The sequence below is a fragment of the Mustela putorius genome, unplaced genomic scaffold (genome assembly GCF_011764305.1).
Source record: "Mustela putorius furo isolate JIRA1106 unplaced genomic scaffold, ASM1176430v1.1 tig00003899_pilon_pilon_pilon, whole genome shotgun sequence".
NCBI lineage: Eukaryota > Metazoa > Chordata > Mammalia > Carnivora > Mustelidae > Mustela > Mustela putorius.
Genome location: NW_025422048.1, coordinates 20,211,042 through 20,228,722, shown reverse-complemented (window position 1 = coordinate 20,228,722; position 17,681 = coordinate 20,211,042). Strand labels below are relative to the sequence as shown.

At 43.4% G+C, this 17,681-nt stretch overlaps 1 protein-coding gene across 2 annotated transcripts in view; it reads right to left on the bottom strand.

The window, feature by feature from the left end:
* ZDHHC9 (zinc finger DHHC-type palmitoyltransferase 9) overlaps positions 1 to 16,802 on the bottom strand; it is a 32,552-nt gene extending 15,750 nt beyond the window's left edge. Inside the window, exons 1-4 of one of the 2 annotated variants that reach the window (XM_013050011.2) lie at positions 16,587 to 16,802; positions 16,170 to 16,238; positions 14,661 to 14,962; positions 4,151 to 4,311 (exon numbers count right to left, since the gene is read on the bottom strand). In XM_013050011.2, coding sequence (XP_012905465.1) covers positions 4,151 to 4,311; positions 14,661 to 14,827 — 328 coding nt within the window. In that variant the 5' untranslated portion in view covers positions 14,828 to 14,962; positions 16,170 to 16,238; positions 16,587 to 16,802. The remainder of the gene's footprint in view (positions 1 to 4,150; positions 4,312 to 14,660; positions 14,963 to 16,169; positions 16,239 to 16,586) is intronic. The other variant, XM_004780536.3, reaches the window with a different exon arrangement.
* Between the last annotated feature and the right edge of the window lie 879 nt (positions 16,803 to 17,681).

Below are 17,681 nucleotides of genomic sequence, written 5' to 3'. Positions count from 1 at the left end.
TAGGCCCACTGTCTTTTCTAGACTAGCACTGCCTAAGGGCACTGTCAATATCATCAAGTATCCCATCAAATTCCACTGAATACCATGCAATTCTTTTCTGCATATGTGAAAAGAGGTTTCTTCATCTTTTTCGGCAGATTACAAAGAAAAACATTTATAAAAGAAATAAAAATGGCTAAAAAGCATATGAAATGAAATCATTCAAATTCACTAAGAATCAAAGGCATAAAAATCAGCACAAAGATGCTGTTACCTCCTACTATATTAACAAATATTAAAAAGAATAAAAATGGGATGCCTGGGTGGCTCAGTCGGTTAAGTGTCTGCCTTCAGCTCAGGTCATGATCCCAGGGTCCTGGGGTTGAGTCCAGCATTGAGCTCCTTGCTCAGTGGGGAGCCTGCTTCTCCCTCCACTTGCCTCTCCCTCTGCCTGCTGCTCCCCCCTGCTTGTGTCCTCTCTCTCTCTCTGACAAATAAATAAAATCTTTAATAAAAAAATAATTAAAATACCCAGGATTGGCAAGGATGGGAAGGTATTTTTATACATAATCAGTAAGGGATAAAGCATTGGCTCCCAAAACTTTAAAGGCATATATTTTTTGACCCAGCAATTCTGTTTCTAGGAATTTAACAAAACTACAAAGAGATACACAAAAGATGTTGATGGAAGGATATTTGTCACAGAGTCCCTTTTAACAGTGAAAACCTGAAAATAACCTCAGTGTCACAGGGGATTGGCTAAGTAAATGCATGCATAGGATGGAATATTATGCAACCATTTAAAATGATGTAGACAAGTGAATGAAAACACAGGACAATATTCACAATATATTGCAAAATGAAAATGTACACTAGAAGGCATGTAACATGCATAAAAGGATATTATCTTGCAAAAATAAAATATATGCATAAAAAAGGCTGGTAATACTTAGAATCAGAAAAATAATCATTTAAAAATAAGAGTAATGCATGCTTATTATAAAAGTTTGGAAAAAAACAGAAGATGTATGTAAGAAAAAAAATCATTGATAGGCTCTCAACTCAGGAATATGTTTTGGTGTATTTCCTTAACAGGTAAATAAACATTCATGATTTTTAAAAATTTGAGATCACATTATAAATATAATTTTGTATCCTCTATTTTTTGCTTAACACTATATGGTGAACACTTCTCCATGATTGTTAATTTCTCTTCCAAAAAATATTAATACTGGCAATATAATATTCCATCATATGTACATACTATTATTTATTTAACCATTCCATATTGTAGGGCATTTAAATGGCCTCTGGGCTTTTACTATTTAAATGATGTTATATGAAAAAAACTTAAAATGTTACAGATAAAGTTTAAATCCCCTCTGATCACCACCCCAATTTCCACCTCCCCTTCTCAACAATATATCCATATGTTGGGGCACCTGGGTGGCCCAGTCAGTTGAGCATCCAACCCTTGGTGTCAACTCAGGTCATGATCTCAGGGTGGTGAGACTGAACCCCGAGAGTTGGGCTCCAGTCTTACCTTGGAGTCGGCGTGAGGTTCTCTCCCTCTCCCTCTGCCCCTTCCCCCACCTCTCTCTCAAATAAAGAAAATCTTTTTTAAAAAAGAGAATATATATTATTTAATATGCATTAAAATTAATTTCTAAAACAGAAAGAAAAAAAAGAAAAGCATGTTGAAGTCTGAGCAGTAATATATGAAGTTGCTGGCATTAAAACAGCTAGGCCCACATTAAAAAGAAAAAAAAAGGAAAAAGAAAAAAATGACATGCTGAAAATCCTTCTACAGTAATTTGTATGAATCTGATTATTTCTTTAACTAAACTCTAAGTGAAGTGGAATTACTGTGTCAAAGGGTATGAATCCTTAAAGCCCATATTGCTTATTGCTAAAATGCTTCCCAGACAGATTGTATCAATTTGCACGCCCATCCATCTGCAGCATATGAGAATGCCTGTTTCCTTGCACCCTAGATGTGCAGGGTAATTCTAAAAACAGAATAATTTTTCAATTCACTTTGATTTTAAAAATATCTGCCATATGGAACTTTTTTCCTTTTTTTGCGAAGTAGGGTAGATGCTGTGAAATCAAACAATAACTGTGTGCCACAAGTCTTAAAAGGATGGGGATAGCTCTTCATTAGAGAATGATGTAAGTACCAGCATGCCACCTTAATATTCCTTTGCATGACCTTTACATGAACGCACTTGTGAGATAGAGTTCATGGTTCATCCTCCCCATGAGGCGCTATGCTGCAATGGAATCACAATGTTGTCTTCTGCCCCAACCTCCATGCACATCTGCCCCATCCCTCCAGCACAGGGATGAGTGCAAATTGACAAAAACTTGCTAACATAAACATACAAATGAACGCAAGAATGTATTCTTCTATGGAGAGAAACATGCTAAAAGGAGAGGTCACAATGTGACAGCTCAAGCGTGGGCTCCAGGCCCAGTGATCTGGCAAAACAGAACTAACCTTGCTAACACCTGCTGGGAGATGCAAAAGACAAGTCAAGGCACTGCCTTGACCTTCAGTTTCTCCATATGTGAATGGAAAGATGATGATAAAAGAATAATCACAGATGGCGAAAAGATGGCACACACAACTCTCCCTCCTCCTATCTTACTCCTAACTACCCCAGCCTTACCAGGTCTCCCCTGAACTCCAGCTGTACCAACACACCTGGCCTCTGCTTTTTCCCCACTATTCCCACTCTTACCCCATCCCTAAGTAGTTCAAGCTCAGATGTGCACAAACTATGCCCTCTTAGCTCAACTAAAACAGGCTAGAATTCTTCAAAAAGAAATTCACTGAGAAGCTAGAGGGAAATGCAGCTAAAACAAACAAAAGAAATACAAAAGCTTGGACACTTTCAAAGCACTGTAAAGGAGTATCAAATCAACTCATTGTATACTTTAAACTTACACAATGTTGTGTCAATTACATCCTGATAAAACTGGAGGAAAAAACATCAAATGGAAATGGGAGAAAATATTTCATTGATGATAGCATGCATATAAACATTAGGAATAAACTCAATATAAGAAATATAGAAACTAGAATTTAAAACTATAAAAATTTTATTCAAGGGCATAAAATTCAATCTTAAAATGAAGACATAGTATTTTCTTGGATAGGCAGATAATATTATATAAATGTAAATTCTCTCAAAAATATAAATGTAATATAATACCTATTATAACTTTAATGTTTGTGTATTTTTAATTAAAGTAATATAAAAATCAAAAACAATCACCCTAACAATCTAAAGGCTAACCATAGATTGATGGTCCGTGGGCACTGCTTTTAGTCTTATTAGTCTTATAAGTCCTGGGCCCCTTTCTTCTAATCTATCTAGGTTGGACACTAACTCAAGCTACTTGGCTACTGGACTTGCAAACAATTTAGGCAAGCACTGCTGTGGAGTCTGGGAGGCTCCCAGTCCCCATGAGTGTTGATATCCTGGCCTTCTTTCCCAGTGTGAGCTCCTAGGATAGTCCCTCCTCTAGCTCTGGGATCTTCTGGTTCAATCTGTGGAGCCACCCTGGATCCTGGCTATTGTAGCACTTTATCTTTGTCCCAAAGAGACCTACCCTGAGCTGAAAACTGCACCGTAATGAGCCTGTAACTACTCCCTTTACCTTCCTAGAATTCTCAGTGGTTCCTGGCATCATAGCTGTCTCCTCCCACCTTGTGTATTGCCTTAAAGCAGGAGTTCTTGGTGGGGCCCACGACTGTGCTTCAAAAGATCTGTGAATCTCTGAAATTACATATTACATCCCAAATTATATGTATAATCAAACATAAAAGAATATTTTTATGAAAAGAAGGCTTATAGCTTTCATAAAAAAAAAATCAAATGAGTTCATGACCCCTCAAAGGTAAAAAAAATCCCATCCTCTTAGGAAGAGTGCAGTAAGACAAACCCTTCCTGAGACACAACCCAACACAAGAAGAATGAAGCATATGGCTTTCAAATCTTGCTAACCCTGCCTTACCAAAACCACAGGGTAGCCATGATCTCAGATTCAGGATCTTACAGGGAAAAGGCTAGATATTATTCTTAGTCTGCAACTACTATTATGATTCCACTCCTTTAGTGATTAAAGTCACCACAGCATCTTGCCAGCTGGTTAGAACACTCACCTATCTCCATTTCTATGAAAGCTGCTTCATCTGGTAGGGCCCGAGGGATCACTCCAGGGTCACTGAAGCTGGTCCTCAACAGTGTAGCCATGGAGAAAAGGAAGAGCATGGCAGCAAACACAGGGATGGCAGGAGAGAGCTGGACAGCCAGGTAGCGACATCTGAAGAAAGTGGGCGATTGAACATTTAGTTATATCCACCCTATATTGACCACAAACTGTTACCAGCATGTCGATCTGGTCTCTACAATAAAGTGAGCAGTACATGGAGGGAAGAGACCATGCTTTTTTCTTCTCTTGAACTACCCATAACTCCTAATATATGGTTCTTCACATAGTAGGAGCTCAACGCTTACTTGATGTCACCTATACCTCAGAAGACAGTCTCCAGGGAACCCCCATCACCAAGTCCAATTCCTCCTGTCAGCCTGCTGAGGACCACATTTCCTCTGTGCCTTGGGAAAGGCTCACACCTACTAGGGTCAGGGAAGCAACTGAGCCTGGACTTGTAAATACCACAGGTTGCTCTCACTCTGGGAATGTCTAGAGCTTTTCATAATCACTCATCTGGCATTAGGCCTGAGCTCAAAGAGGAGGAAGAAAAGATGAGGACCATTCATGAAGCAGGGTCCCAGCGTCAGAGGGTACCTCTGGCACGCTTCAAGGCTAGTGAAAAGCTTCAGGGCTGCTGACTGACTTTGCAACATCCATCCTCTTCTCTCCTCAATTTGCTCTGCTAGTAGGTACTTAGTGACCTCAGGCAAAGGAAAAAGAAAATTTTATCTCCTCAGCACCTCTTCCCAACATCATGTTTGCTCCCCCTCTTTCCTCATAATTCACCCAGAAAGCCACCCCTCTTCCTCTCTGGATATCCCAGATCTACTCATCTTCCAGGTCCCAGAGGTATCAATGCCATCATTGCCACCATCACAACTTACTGAGCACTCAGCATATACCAGGCACTGCACTAAGCCATTTATATGCATTATCTCATTCAATTCTCACACTAAATCTATGACATAAAGTCTATTATACCCATTGGATAGCTGGAGAATCTGGGATTTAGAGAAGTCTTGCCTCTTCTGAGAGGCCTAGCCTAAGCTGCACTAATCTCTCCCTTCTCTACCGCCGTAGTCCTCACTGCCAGAGCCTTGTATTGTTTCCTAGCTGCTTTTCACTATATTGACCTCGTCTTCCCCAGCTGCACTTTGTAAGAGGAAAAACCTTGTCTTTGTGAAGTAGGAATGTTTGGGTTTGCAATCTGGCTCTGCCAGCTCCTACTTGGGTGACTTAATTAACTTCAGTCTCCTTAGCTGTGAAATGAGGATAGTAATAGTACTACACAGGGTCACTGTGTCATCAAATGCATGAATATAAATAAAGTGCTTAGAACTGCACCTGACACATAGTAAACGTTAAGTAAATGTCAGCTCTTAGCGTTCCCGTCTTACCATCGTGGCTCTGTATCTCCCAGAGCTTAATGCAAGTATGGGAACAAAGAAGCTATCCACAAATACTTGTTGCATCCAGCTGAATTTCAAATAGGAATATGTGATGAGAGTTATCACTGACCTATTTTTATTCTTTTCCTCCTGAGGCACATTTTTTCCTTCAATACAGAGATCTTCTCTTGGAGGCAGACTACAAGTGGATAAGCAAGGGCCAGAGGGAGAGTGGAGAAAGTAAGCTAAGGAAAAAGGCTTACCTCATCGGCATGGGGATTAAGCAAGCTGCTGTCCACTCAAAGCAAACATTTAACCCCAGGTTGTACATTCACTGTAGTTTTGGAAATCCACACGAGATCCTCCCCCTGCCTCCCTGCCACACACACGAGTGCAGGGGTGGGCGGGTGAGAACCAACATAATATTGGGCTGAGCAATTTGTCAGTAGAAGATGAACATATGTAGTGAACTTGCAAAATGATTTTGTGGCTTTTTGTTTGCTTGCCTGTTTGTTTTTAACAAAATCCTCGGTCATAGCCTGATTTTGTATGATTTACTTCCTTCCCCTAAAAGCTAAGGGTAGGAGGTAAAATTTGAAGAACTGAAGGATCTGACTACACACAGGGTAATTAAGGTTCTTACAGATCACTAGCTTGTGGATTACCTTCTTTTCCATTGTTCCACCTTCAGTAGAACAAGTAGCCAAAAAGTGAATTTGGAAACAAAAGTTACCTCTGCCTATCAGGAACCCAGAGGATACAGAAGAAACATTAAGACTCTGTTTCATGAGCAAGCCAAGTAAAATTACCACACTAACAGAAAACCGTCGTCTTTCTAGTCATTGCCTATTTCTAAGATCACTCTTGAAAACAAACAAATTCTCTAGGACTTGAACTGCTCTGGGTGTATGGTCTCCAATAAACAGAAAAATCAGAGCTATCTGATTGGCCACCAAAGGGATTTTAAATCATTTTATTACAGGAAAAAGATACAGAGAAAACAGAACTCTCTTTCCTCTCTCTCTTTCTCTCTCATACATGCACACACACACACACACACACACACACACAATCAATGTTGCCCCCATGCATGAAGGACCTAAGATTAACTAAGTCTCATTCCAACACCTGCTTGTTAACCAGACAAAGGACAACTTAAATTTGAATTATGCTATGCCATCAAGGATAAAGGTCTCTGTAATCTCCACACGGACTATCTTCTGCACCTGCTAAAACAATCCACTCTGTATGTCAACAAGTACACAACAGGCCCATTGTACTGTTCTCCAGAGATGAGGCTATTGGCAGTCAGTTGTCACTAGTGAGTGGGTGTGGCTGGGAAGGCAGATGTGGGACCAGCAGGCCTTTCCACTCCAAGTAAGAGGAAACTTGGAGAGACAGTAGCTAAAACTGCTGTTAACTACAACTTATCATGTATGTCTGTCTTTAATAGTTATGATCAAAAATACCCCCTTAGGGGGCGCCTGGGTGGCTCAGTTGGTTAAGCTTCTGCCTTTGTCTCAGGTCATGATTCTAGGGTTCTGGGATTGAGCCCCATGTCCAGCTCCCTGCTCAGCGGTGAGAAGCCTGCTTCTCCCTCTCCCCACTTCTCCTGCTCTCTTTCACTACCTCTCTATCTCAAATAATATAATATTTTTTTAAATACCCCCTTGGATTAATCCCATAATTGCACTAAGCTAGAGATCTGCCTCTGACAGGACCAGGGTATGTGAAAATCTGGTGGCAATTCCCAATATCAACCTGAAAAGTCAGGAGTCTCCTAAATCACTAATTTGTCTTACTGGAAGACTAGATCTGTCATCCATGAATATAAGCTAACTGTTTTTTTTAAATCCCCCAGTATTTTCCATTTATATCACTTCTTGGAATAATGATATCCATATACTTTTTTGAAACAGAACTCTCTTTTATCTTCAGAGTACCAAGAGGCTTTCCCCCTTCCAAAGGGTTCAGAAGTTGCTTTTCTCCCTTGTGAATTTTATAAACACAACCATGTCTCCCCTAGGTCTTCCTTTATGCCACCTGAAGAAATATCATTACTTTAAGCCACCTTCTATCAACCTCTTGATTGGCCTCGGGCTTTCATAGCCAGACTACATGACTGGACTTCCACATGTCCCATGGGCCGCATGGTGGTACTGTCTAGCAGTAACTAGCAGTGCCAGGCTGGGCTGGTGTGTCATGTCCCATCCCCCATCCCTAGCATGCTAGTTCACTGGAGGGACAATGATAATGACACAGACTTTAACTGATAGGAAAAAATTCAAAAGAGATTCATGAGTGGAGTTGGTAAGAAACCAGACAGATTCCATAGCAGGGCTCTGCCTCAGAGACTGGGAGCATGGATTGGTATTCTATACAATACTCTACCTCCAAGTCTTCCTAATAGCTCAGTGCAATCAATCAGCCAACAAGTGTTTATGGTTCTAACAAATGAAGAACAAGAGAAAATAGGAGTTAATTTTGTTGGGAAAAACATAACTAACATATGAAATAGCTGAAGAATAAGATAAGACCAATAATCAAGGGTTAGGATGGTGATTCAGACTCTAAGGACTATAAGTGGTCAGAGAAGAGCTCTTGGGAAGCTGGTGGCTTCTTAAAACTGCTCCCATAGCAGCTGTTAAGGGTGGCTTTAAGGAAAAGCTATGCTTAGAACAGAAGAAAGGGCTCAAGATTAGAGTCCCACTATGGCCCTTGTCCCACATAATAGTAATAAGCCTTTGCTATTAGTCCCCACTGATATGGACAGTTGTCTGTTCTCTTACACACTACCTACTTCGGAAGCACAGTAAACATGCAGAGTCACCTATACTGGCTCAAGGCTCTCGTGATGACACTCAAGAGTTTGCTGAGAGGGAAAAGTTTCCTTGGACACTGAAAACATAATTTAAAATCAGTCTCTAGTTTGACTGCTATGTGAAGGTCAAAGGAAAAGGCATAAGTCTGTTTTGCTCTAGTAGCAAAGGGGAAAATTAACCAAACAGGGACATTTTCAATTCTGAGGCAATGAGCCATCTTCTCACTAAGGAGGGCCAAAATCTCTAGCCAGACAAACCTGCTAAGCAGTTGTTGAACTGCAGTGATAACAGCAAATTTCATGTTTCGATTATAACAAAAATAGCAAAATTTCAAATATAATAAATAACAAATTTCAATTATAATGTACTCCTGCCCAAAACATAGAACAATTCCCTGCTGCTTATTATGCTAATCCCCGAACCCCACAGGCCAGTTATTCCGAGGCCCTCCATTAACTGGCCTCATGTAATAACCATCATAAGGTTTTTGCCTTCTCATTGCTCCGTTCCAGAAATATTCCCCCTAATTACCCTGAATTCACTGGCTTCTTGCTATTGCAAAGGCATAAGGTGCCTCCTTTGTTCTTAAACATGATACCAGCTCGGGTGTCTCTGAGGAAGAAGATTTAGGAGATCCCTTCTTTACCTCAATAAACATCTCAAGTGATATCAGCATGCTGGGGGAAATCCCTGTTCTTTGTGCTTGCTTTTCCCAAAATAGAAGATCACTATACTCAATTAAGACTCATTCTCAAAAGATGGGAGGGGGGCCTAGTGTCACAGTTGGTTAAGCATCCAACTCTCTGTTTCAGCTCAGATCATGATCTCAGGGTCCTGGGATTGAGCCCCGCATCAGGCCCTGCACTCAGCATGGAGTCTGCTTGAGATCCTCTCTCCCTCTCCCTCTGCTCCTCCTGATCATTCTCTCTCTCTCTCTCTCAAATAAAGAAATAAATCTTAAAAAAAAAAAAAAGATGGGAAATGCATTCAGTAGAGATCAACAGTGTGAAACTTACCACCAAAAAAGGTAGTAAGGCTGAAAATATACAGATAAATTCTGAATGACAGAACTATAAAGAAAGGAAAGCATACCATTTGGAAGACATAATCCAACCCTTCTCCAGGGAACATGCTTTATCAGCAAGTTGAACTTAGCTACGTACTTTAACAGATTGATATCGGAAAGGCAACTATGACTTTCTAAAACTGCTATTTGGTTGGCCAAGTCTTAGAATCTTGGGCTAGGTAAAGCACAAGGCAGAACCTCCATAGAAAAATTTTCCAGAAAACGTTCTCTTGGTTAGAGATCATGACAAAGTCACTTTTTCATCTTCCCAATCTCATCTAAGTAACTTCAGGAACCTGGACATTGGAACTATAAGCGCAATATTCTGCCATGTCAGTTTGGCTTTGGTCTACATAGCTCTGTATTTCCTCAACCTGGTAACTTTGTTTTGTCATATTGTCTTTCCCGTCTCTCCACAGGGACACAATGCCCCTCTCATCAGGATCACCCACATAGTAATGAGGTAGGGAGCACACATTGCTTAATTTTTCTCCAAACCATTCTCATTTGGGCAGCAGGGACTATGAGTAGTCACAGAGGTGATGATCCCTCCTAACTCACAAAGTTTCCCTTCTATGCTCACACTTAAAGATGGGCCTCTCTGTTCCTGCAAGGCTACCAGAATGCTATGCCAGAGTGCTACTAGTTTTCTACAAAGACACCTTCATTTCCCAGGAGCTTGAGTGGAGGAGGCCCAAATAACCTAGATGCCACTAGGTAATACAATCCTTAGTTAGCAAGAACCTAGAATACGCTAGTTTAGCATTTGGCACTATGCACACTTTAGTAAATCTGAATGTCTTCAGGATTCCATATTCAAGGGAACAATGAAATGAAAGGTAGTGTCATACAGAGGCACTGGCTGGCTGACTGATCTTGACAATGGGACCTCTCTTCTGTGCACCTGGTTTCCTCGCCTGCAAAAGGATGGAGATAGTTTCCAAGGGCCCTTCCAGTTCTACCATTCTATGATTCTGTGAGTCAAGACTGTTATATTTTAAGTGTATCCAGAACATATTAATTCAGTAACATTTATTAACCACCTACTCTACGTAAGGTCTGGTGGAAGGCACCATGGAGGGCTACACAGATATAGGAGATAATCCCTGGCATTGAACGAGCTCAAAGTGTAATAATCATAGAATTTAGAAACCTAAGAAATGTCATATGATGATGTGTTAGATGAGCAGTATGTGCAGAAATTACTGGAAAGGTTTCAGGAAGGAAGACTCAAGAAGGGACGTGAAAGAAAGGTAGAATTTGGATAGGCTAGAAGTGGGTCAATTACGAAGCACCACTACAAAGCTTTTTTCAGTTCATATAATTCAATGACTCCTCTACACATCAAAATCACCTGCAAGGGTCAGTCCAGCAGGGTTTGATAGTGCCTTGATACAATTTCCTCTACAAAGAGCACAATGAGGCATAAGCAGTGAGCATAGAAGCAAACTGCTTATACTTCAGGGGTCAAGAGTCACTTAGTCATTCTTGCCACGAGAGAAGTCTATAGAAGACTATAGAAGACTATAGTCCCACCTATAGTCTGGTCATAAAGTTAAAAGAAACAGATAGGAAGCCAATTCCAGAAGACACTGCACTTGGTCCTTCCCCCAAGCTTTATCAGGAAATTGAATTTGACTAACACCATAATAGTCTTTGAGTAGCTGAACACCTCACAGTTGTCTGTGTCATTCCACTAGAATGTTCTGACATAACTGGCAAGCTGGTGGCCAAGCTTATGTGTTCACACAAGCTGGACAGGGTTTGGGCAGAAAACACCGAGAATGGTTCATGTGGTCAAAGCTAAAACTGGCATATTCACTCACATTTCCTAAATACCTCACCCTAAAAATAAATTAGGAAATCCTCTTTTTAAGCACTGCAAAATTTTCACTCTGCTTTTAAAGTCAATACATTTACCATAGATATAATTGTGTTTAAATATGAAATATATTTAAATACAGCTACCTACTGGAAATCCAACCTTTCCTTTTCAGTGTGTGTATCTGAATCTTCTAGACAAACTTACACAGAACTTCAGACTCTCAGAGTTGCAAGAGGCTTAGTGATAATCTAGCCCAATTTCCCATCCTAGGCAGGAATCCACTTTGAGACAGCAGCCCTGAGAGATGGCCACCCAGTGTCTTTGGAAACACTTCTAACAATATAGAGCTAACTAGCTCCTAGATGGACAACCTTCTTTCATTTTACGTATTCGACCTACTGTCTGTCCACTGAAAATTATAGGATCCTCCTTTGAGAAGTCTAAACATGTAAAGGCAAAATCAAAAACAAAATATATAAATATACACTGGTACTACTAATACTGCATGTTTTTCATCAAGGGGTGCCCACATGCCTGACCAGATTTCTCCAGCCATCTGGCCAAAGCAGAGCTGTGCCATGGGCAGCTATAAATCAACTTGCACTTGTTCCTAAGCACCTGCTACAGGCAAGACCCTATGATGAAAATGCAGGTCCAGATGTGCGGCAAGATCTATACTTCCTTAAGGCAAAAATGCAGCAGCCAGAGGATGTGGAATCTATACTCCTAGGCAATTTGAGGATGAAAATAGACAGCTCTCAGTCACTGGTGGTTCAGATGCCCTCACCTGCCTGAAGGCAGGGGACTAGATCAGCTGATATCCTGAGGTCTCCTTAAATTCTAATGCTAACAAAGGGGTCCATATTCTGCCTCCCAAATGCTATCCCCCTCTGTGTGGTTGGTAGTGAATTATATATTCCAAAGAAAAGGTTGACCAGAAAGAGATTTCATGCCTCAGAGGCATGCTGGTGTCCTTTGTACAGCCTGTCATTAACTAGGCATAAGGCAGCCAGCACTCAGAGTGTTTGTGTGTCTCCACATGGGAGACACACACACAAACACACACATACAAAGAAACACACACACATGTGCACAAACAGATTCCACCACTCTCAGTTAAAAGGATTCATCACCAGTGTCCTCTCCCCTTTGGTCAGTTTTATGCTTTCCCATTCCACTCCTTTGCTCACACATTAACTTCTTTCTCCCTTCTCCCTCCCCAGCCCTACCCTCAAACATATTTACTCCATCTGGGTGGCTCAGTTGGTTAAGTGTTGGATTCCTGATTTCAGCGCAGGTCATGATCTCAGGGTTGTGGGATGGAGGCCTGCACTAGGCTCCATGCTCAGCACAGTCTGCATGTCCCTTTCCCTCTGCTCCTCCCCTGGCTTGTTCTCTCTCTCTCTCTCCAATAAATAAATAAATAAATAAATAAAGTCTTTTAAAACTATTTACTCTATCACACAGATTGCTGGAACTCAAGGCAGTTCACAAACAACGTTATCCTTCATATCTGAGGGCAAAGCACAAGAAATAACTTGGGGGGAAAAGTGATCTTGGTAGAAAACTCAACCTGCCTCCATCAAACAGTAACTTAGCTAATTATAAGCTTCATCCCACAGGCAGTTTTGTTCAGAGGCCTCTGGAGCCTAAGTGGGACAGATTCAAATCAGATTCTGTCTGGCTCCCAGATACAGAAAGGGCCAAACGCCAATAGCCCCAAATTTCAAGTTCCCCTGGACAGCCAAACCAGAGGTTTCCTGGGCCCAGAATTACTAGCTCACTCAGGGCCTGGAAACAAATCTCATCCCTGTTTCAAATGGTTCCAACCACAAAAATTTAACTCTAAGATGGAAGGGTGTGGTGGCAGAAAGAGCTAGTGATTCAGCAGTGGGAGGACTGAAAGAGAGGGAGAATGATAGCGAGTTCGGCTTTGCACTTTCAAAAAGAAGCAAGGCAGGAAAAAAAGCAAAGATAACAACAAACAAAACAAAAACTTGGGGAGAATGGTGAGAAGGGAAACATTTTTTTTTTTTAATGTTTCACATACTCCTGCCTGACCGCACATGCTCATTTGTACCACACACAAGTACACACATACACACACCCCACCATAAACCTCAGACTGGAAAGCAGCTAAGAAGCCATCACCAACCGGACTTTGCCAAATACTTCACGAAGTCAGCAGCAACAGCAGCAGCAAAAGTGCCTTTGACAAAGAGCCTCTCTGACCTTCCTTTCCTAGCCCTGTTATAAACTGCCCCCCCCCTCGCTGTTATTCAAGCCAGCTGCAACGAGCAGAAAGTCTGGCAAAGCAGCCTGAAAAATCACTCTTGATGCACTGGGAAAGCCTGGAGCCCTTACAGAAGAAGGGCAAAATTGAGCTCCAAGAGATCAGAGCTCATTTTAATTACCACAAAGGTTGGCCAAGGAGCCCCCTCTTCCCTCCTATGGCCATGCCCCAGCATGGGAGCTCCATTTCCAGGTCACTGTAGTATATGAACTATAGCAGGCTCGTATCAGGTGTGGCTCACAGTCTACACATACTCCTTTTGGCTCCTCAGAGCTCTCCCCATAATAATCCTAAACCAATTAGCATTTCTCCCATCCCTAGAGTATATCAGCACACCCAGTAGTCATGCCATTGTACCCTAGAATCCAACTGGCCACCTCCCTAGAGCAGCGACTGATACAGGATTCAAATAGTGGCTCTAGTATTAGCTTTACATCGAAGAAAAAATAACTTCAAGGCTAGTATCAGGCTCACACAAAATACAGAGTTGTTTATGTTGAGTGATCCTGAGAGAAACTTACATTTAATAAGCACATATGTACCACACAGGTGGCTAGTTTGTGGTACAAACTAGTTTGAGGCTGGAACTGATCTGCAGGTCCCCGATTCAGATGACTTTTCAATTTAATAGGTAGCAGAGAGCTGAGCTCTAAGGAAATAGGACCCAGAATAACAGAATAGGTCAGTTTTGTGGTATTGAGTTATGACCATGAGGGCTGCCCCAGCCCCAAAAGGGGTGGAGAAGAGGGAGTCTTTCACTAAGCACCTAAGGAGACCACTGAAAAGGAGAGGTGAATAACAAAGACAAATTCCTTTATTACCCAAGTGTGCCAGGGGTAACCCCAAATCAGTGCTATAAAATTGGAGTCAAAGGTCTTGGCCTTTTTAGGAAGCAGGTACTCTGCTATAAGCACAAAGAAATGAATTTGGTTGGCATGATCTAAGGACATAGCTTAAGAGGATAGTGCCATCCAAAGACCATCCACAAACTTCCCAGAAAGAAGGTTCTTCCTCTAGCCCCAAAGAAACCATCATCAGGTAACTCTACTCAATGGAAACTCACTCAAAGGCGAAGAAGAGTGTACATGTCCCCAGGATGAGGAAGAGGGTCAAATAGAAGATGCCCTTTTGCCGGGCCATCATGACTCGCCCATCACAGCAGAAGGTGTTCCTGCCTGGGAGTTTCTCCCACTTCCGTGTCACCTTCTTTCTCACCACCATCACAGACATGATTGGAATTCCTGGTCCAAAATGGGTTTTGTGATTACAAGAGGGAAGAAACAGAAGCTGAGCCCAGCTTTGATATCACGATGTCTGCTATTGCTGCCGCGGGGTCAAACATCATCAAAAGTCCAATTTCTAGCCCTAAGAAAAAGCACAAAAGGAAAAAAAAATGAGACAGGAACAAGAAAATGCAGTTCAATCTTCCTTTCCCACAGGTGGAAAGACGAGCACTGCCTGAAGGGGTAGGGGTAGGGAAGTGGGAAAAGTTTATCTCCAATCCACGTTTGTCCTCTAAAAGGAAAAAAGGTTAAAGGTTTTCCAAAAAAAAAAAAAAAAAAAAAAAAGAAGGGGGCTAACATATCTTCTTAAGTAAATCCCTATGCTTCCAATATAATACTGATGATCTGATCATCATAAAACCCTGGAACTAGAAGGGATTTTATGGGTGATAACCCCAATTACTTTGTTTTGGAAATAAGTAAAGTTAAGACCATAGAGAGGAAGTAACTTGTCCAGCGTCCCACAGCTGCAAAGCTAAGCCAAGAAAACACGTAAGCTGACTTCCAGTCCAAGGCACTTTCCATATACCACACTGTTCTATAATCATCAGTAAGAGGACTCTAAAAACAATAGTAGAGTTTCTGTCCTTAAGGAGCCATTCCCTCCCCTCCTCCACTTCACCTTCTTTCTTCAATTAGCTACTCAAATATGAATCACACCCGGGAACAAGTCACCCTCTGGCAGGGCTAGGAGGTTCTGGACATTCTGTACACATACCCAGGTTGTATTTACTCAAAACAGATTTCCCCTAATCAAACCCTCTGCAACCTCCTGAGTTCGGGAAATGAACCAATCTTGCCAGCCTAGCCTAACATTTGCGGGAATCTTAATGAAACCACATCACAGACCTATAGGCGAAAGGCTGACTTAAGCAGGAGAGGTTTTGGAATGGTTGGGGGTGGGGGTGGGTGGACATGGCAGAGTCATGAGCTAAGAAACGTCATAAAGGTGCTTGCTTTCTGGGACATTTCATAAGTGCCATTTCTACTTGGCGTCCTGAACCCCGGGGGCCCAGCCTCTCTCAACCACTGTATCCCTTCTCCTCTCAGGTGTGGTGCTGTGGCCTCTATTTACTGACACCACATGCCCCACGCTGGCAAGAATGAGGTGGAAGCCTGCAGCCCGCCTGACTGAGAGAAACAACCAACCCAAAATCACTCTGGGCTGGAGAGGGCAAAGGTCCAAACAGAGACCAGGAGATGAGCAGGGAAATGAGAAAGCAAGAAGGCTTGGCCAAGGGGAGGGAGCACCAGAGGTGCAGAGAACACTTCCTTTGTGTAAAACTAACCTGGAAAACAATCTCCTCCAGATAAACCGGCCCAGCGGGAGACGAGAGACCAGGAAAGGGAGCCGGGCCCTGGGAGAACAAAGATCAAAATCCATCGAGAGGCAGCGACCGGCCCACCAGCCGGGAACCGGAGGCCCGAGTCCGGGGCGGACGGCAGGCGCGGCCTCGGGAGGCCAGCCCTGCCTCCGCCACGCAGCGGACCACCGCCCCAGGCAGGTTGGGACGCGCGCCACCTCCACACGCTCGTACACACTCACACACGCCCGCCACGTGTAGTCACCCGCGGCCAGGGGCTCGGCGGCAGCAGCCCGGCTGAAAAGGGCAGTTGCCTACGTCCGCGCGGCCGGGCTCAGCGGAGGGGCTGGCAGCCCACCATGCGGCCGAGCCCAGGAGACCCCAACCCCCACCCCTCGTTACCTGAACCCGGGAGACCGAACTCGGCCGGGAACTGAGGGCAGGAAGTGCACCTTCCCAGGGGACCGCGTCAGCTGCCAGAGGTGGCAGCGACTTCTCCTCCCCAGCCCGGAGGCTGCCTCCTCTTGACAAGGGGCCCCAATAGTCGGGGCCCTAAACCAGCTGTGGCAACCGCCCACCGCTGGCCGAATGGAACGCTCCTCACGTCACCAGGTCGTTCCAGTAGTTGCTCGCCTGCCATTGGCTGCTCCGCCTTGGTGCCTCCGCCCCTGCCACCCCTGCCCCGAACTACCATTGGCTACTCCAAACGCCACTCGACGCTGCCTCCGCCCCACTCCCCCACCCATCTCCCGGCTTCGTGCCCACCTGCCAAGCCACAGCGAGCCTCCCTTTGGGGTCCGGGCGCCAATGTGAGAAGCGTCCCTTTCTACTGATATAGTTACGCAGAGACGGAGGTGAGGGGTAGTGCTGAAGGGACAAGGAGGGACGGACTACCAGCCTCCCCTCACACACAGGGTGAGACGCTGAAGCAACACTGGCTCACAGATCCTGGTGTTCACCCCATACTCGGTCTGCTCTGGGCCTCTTCCGCCCTACGTGCCTGAAATCGATCGCGACTCCAGATTTTACTCTTTATCAGCGTAAAAACAAGTCCTCTCCCTCCCAAGTCCCATTCAGTAGTTAGGGATCTCACCTCTGTCCCAGTCACCCTGGCCTGCATCTCTAAGGCTTCCTGAACACAACAAACATAAAAAGGAACTTGAAAGGGAGAGCTGTCCCCAGGAACGCAGAATCATTTTGCGGTACCGAAAACAAGTAATTGACTGTGATGAAGTTAGAGAAACTCTACTGCCAGTGCTTAAATTCTTCCAGGTAGGGAATGAAGTAAGGTTTCCAAGAAGGTTGTAAATTACTGTTCACTTTGGAGAGCTTATGATAATTGGAGGGGGGCGGGGATACAAGGCACAATCCCCACCCACCAACCACATTGATTCTGTCCCTCTGCTTCCCCCCTCTGCAGCTACTGCCATAATGAGCTACTGCTCCTGATCTGAGTGAACCACATCCTTTAGAAGTTCGAGATTGGAGTGAGAAAAA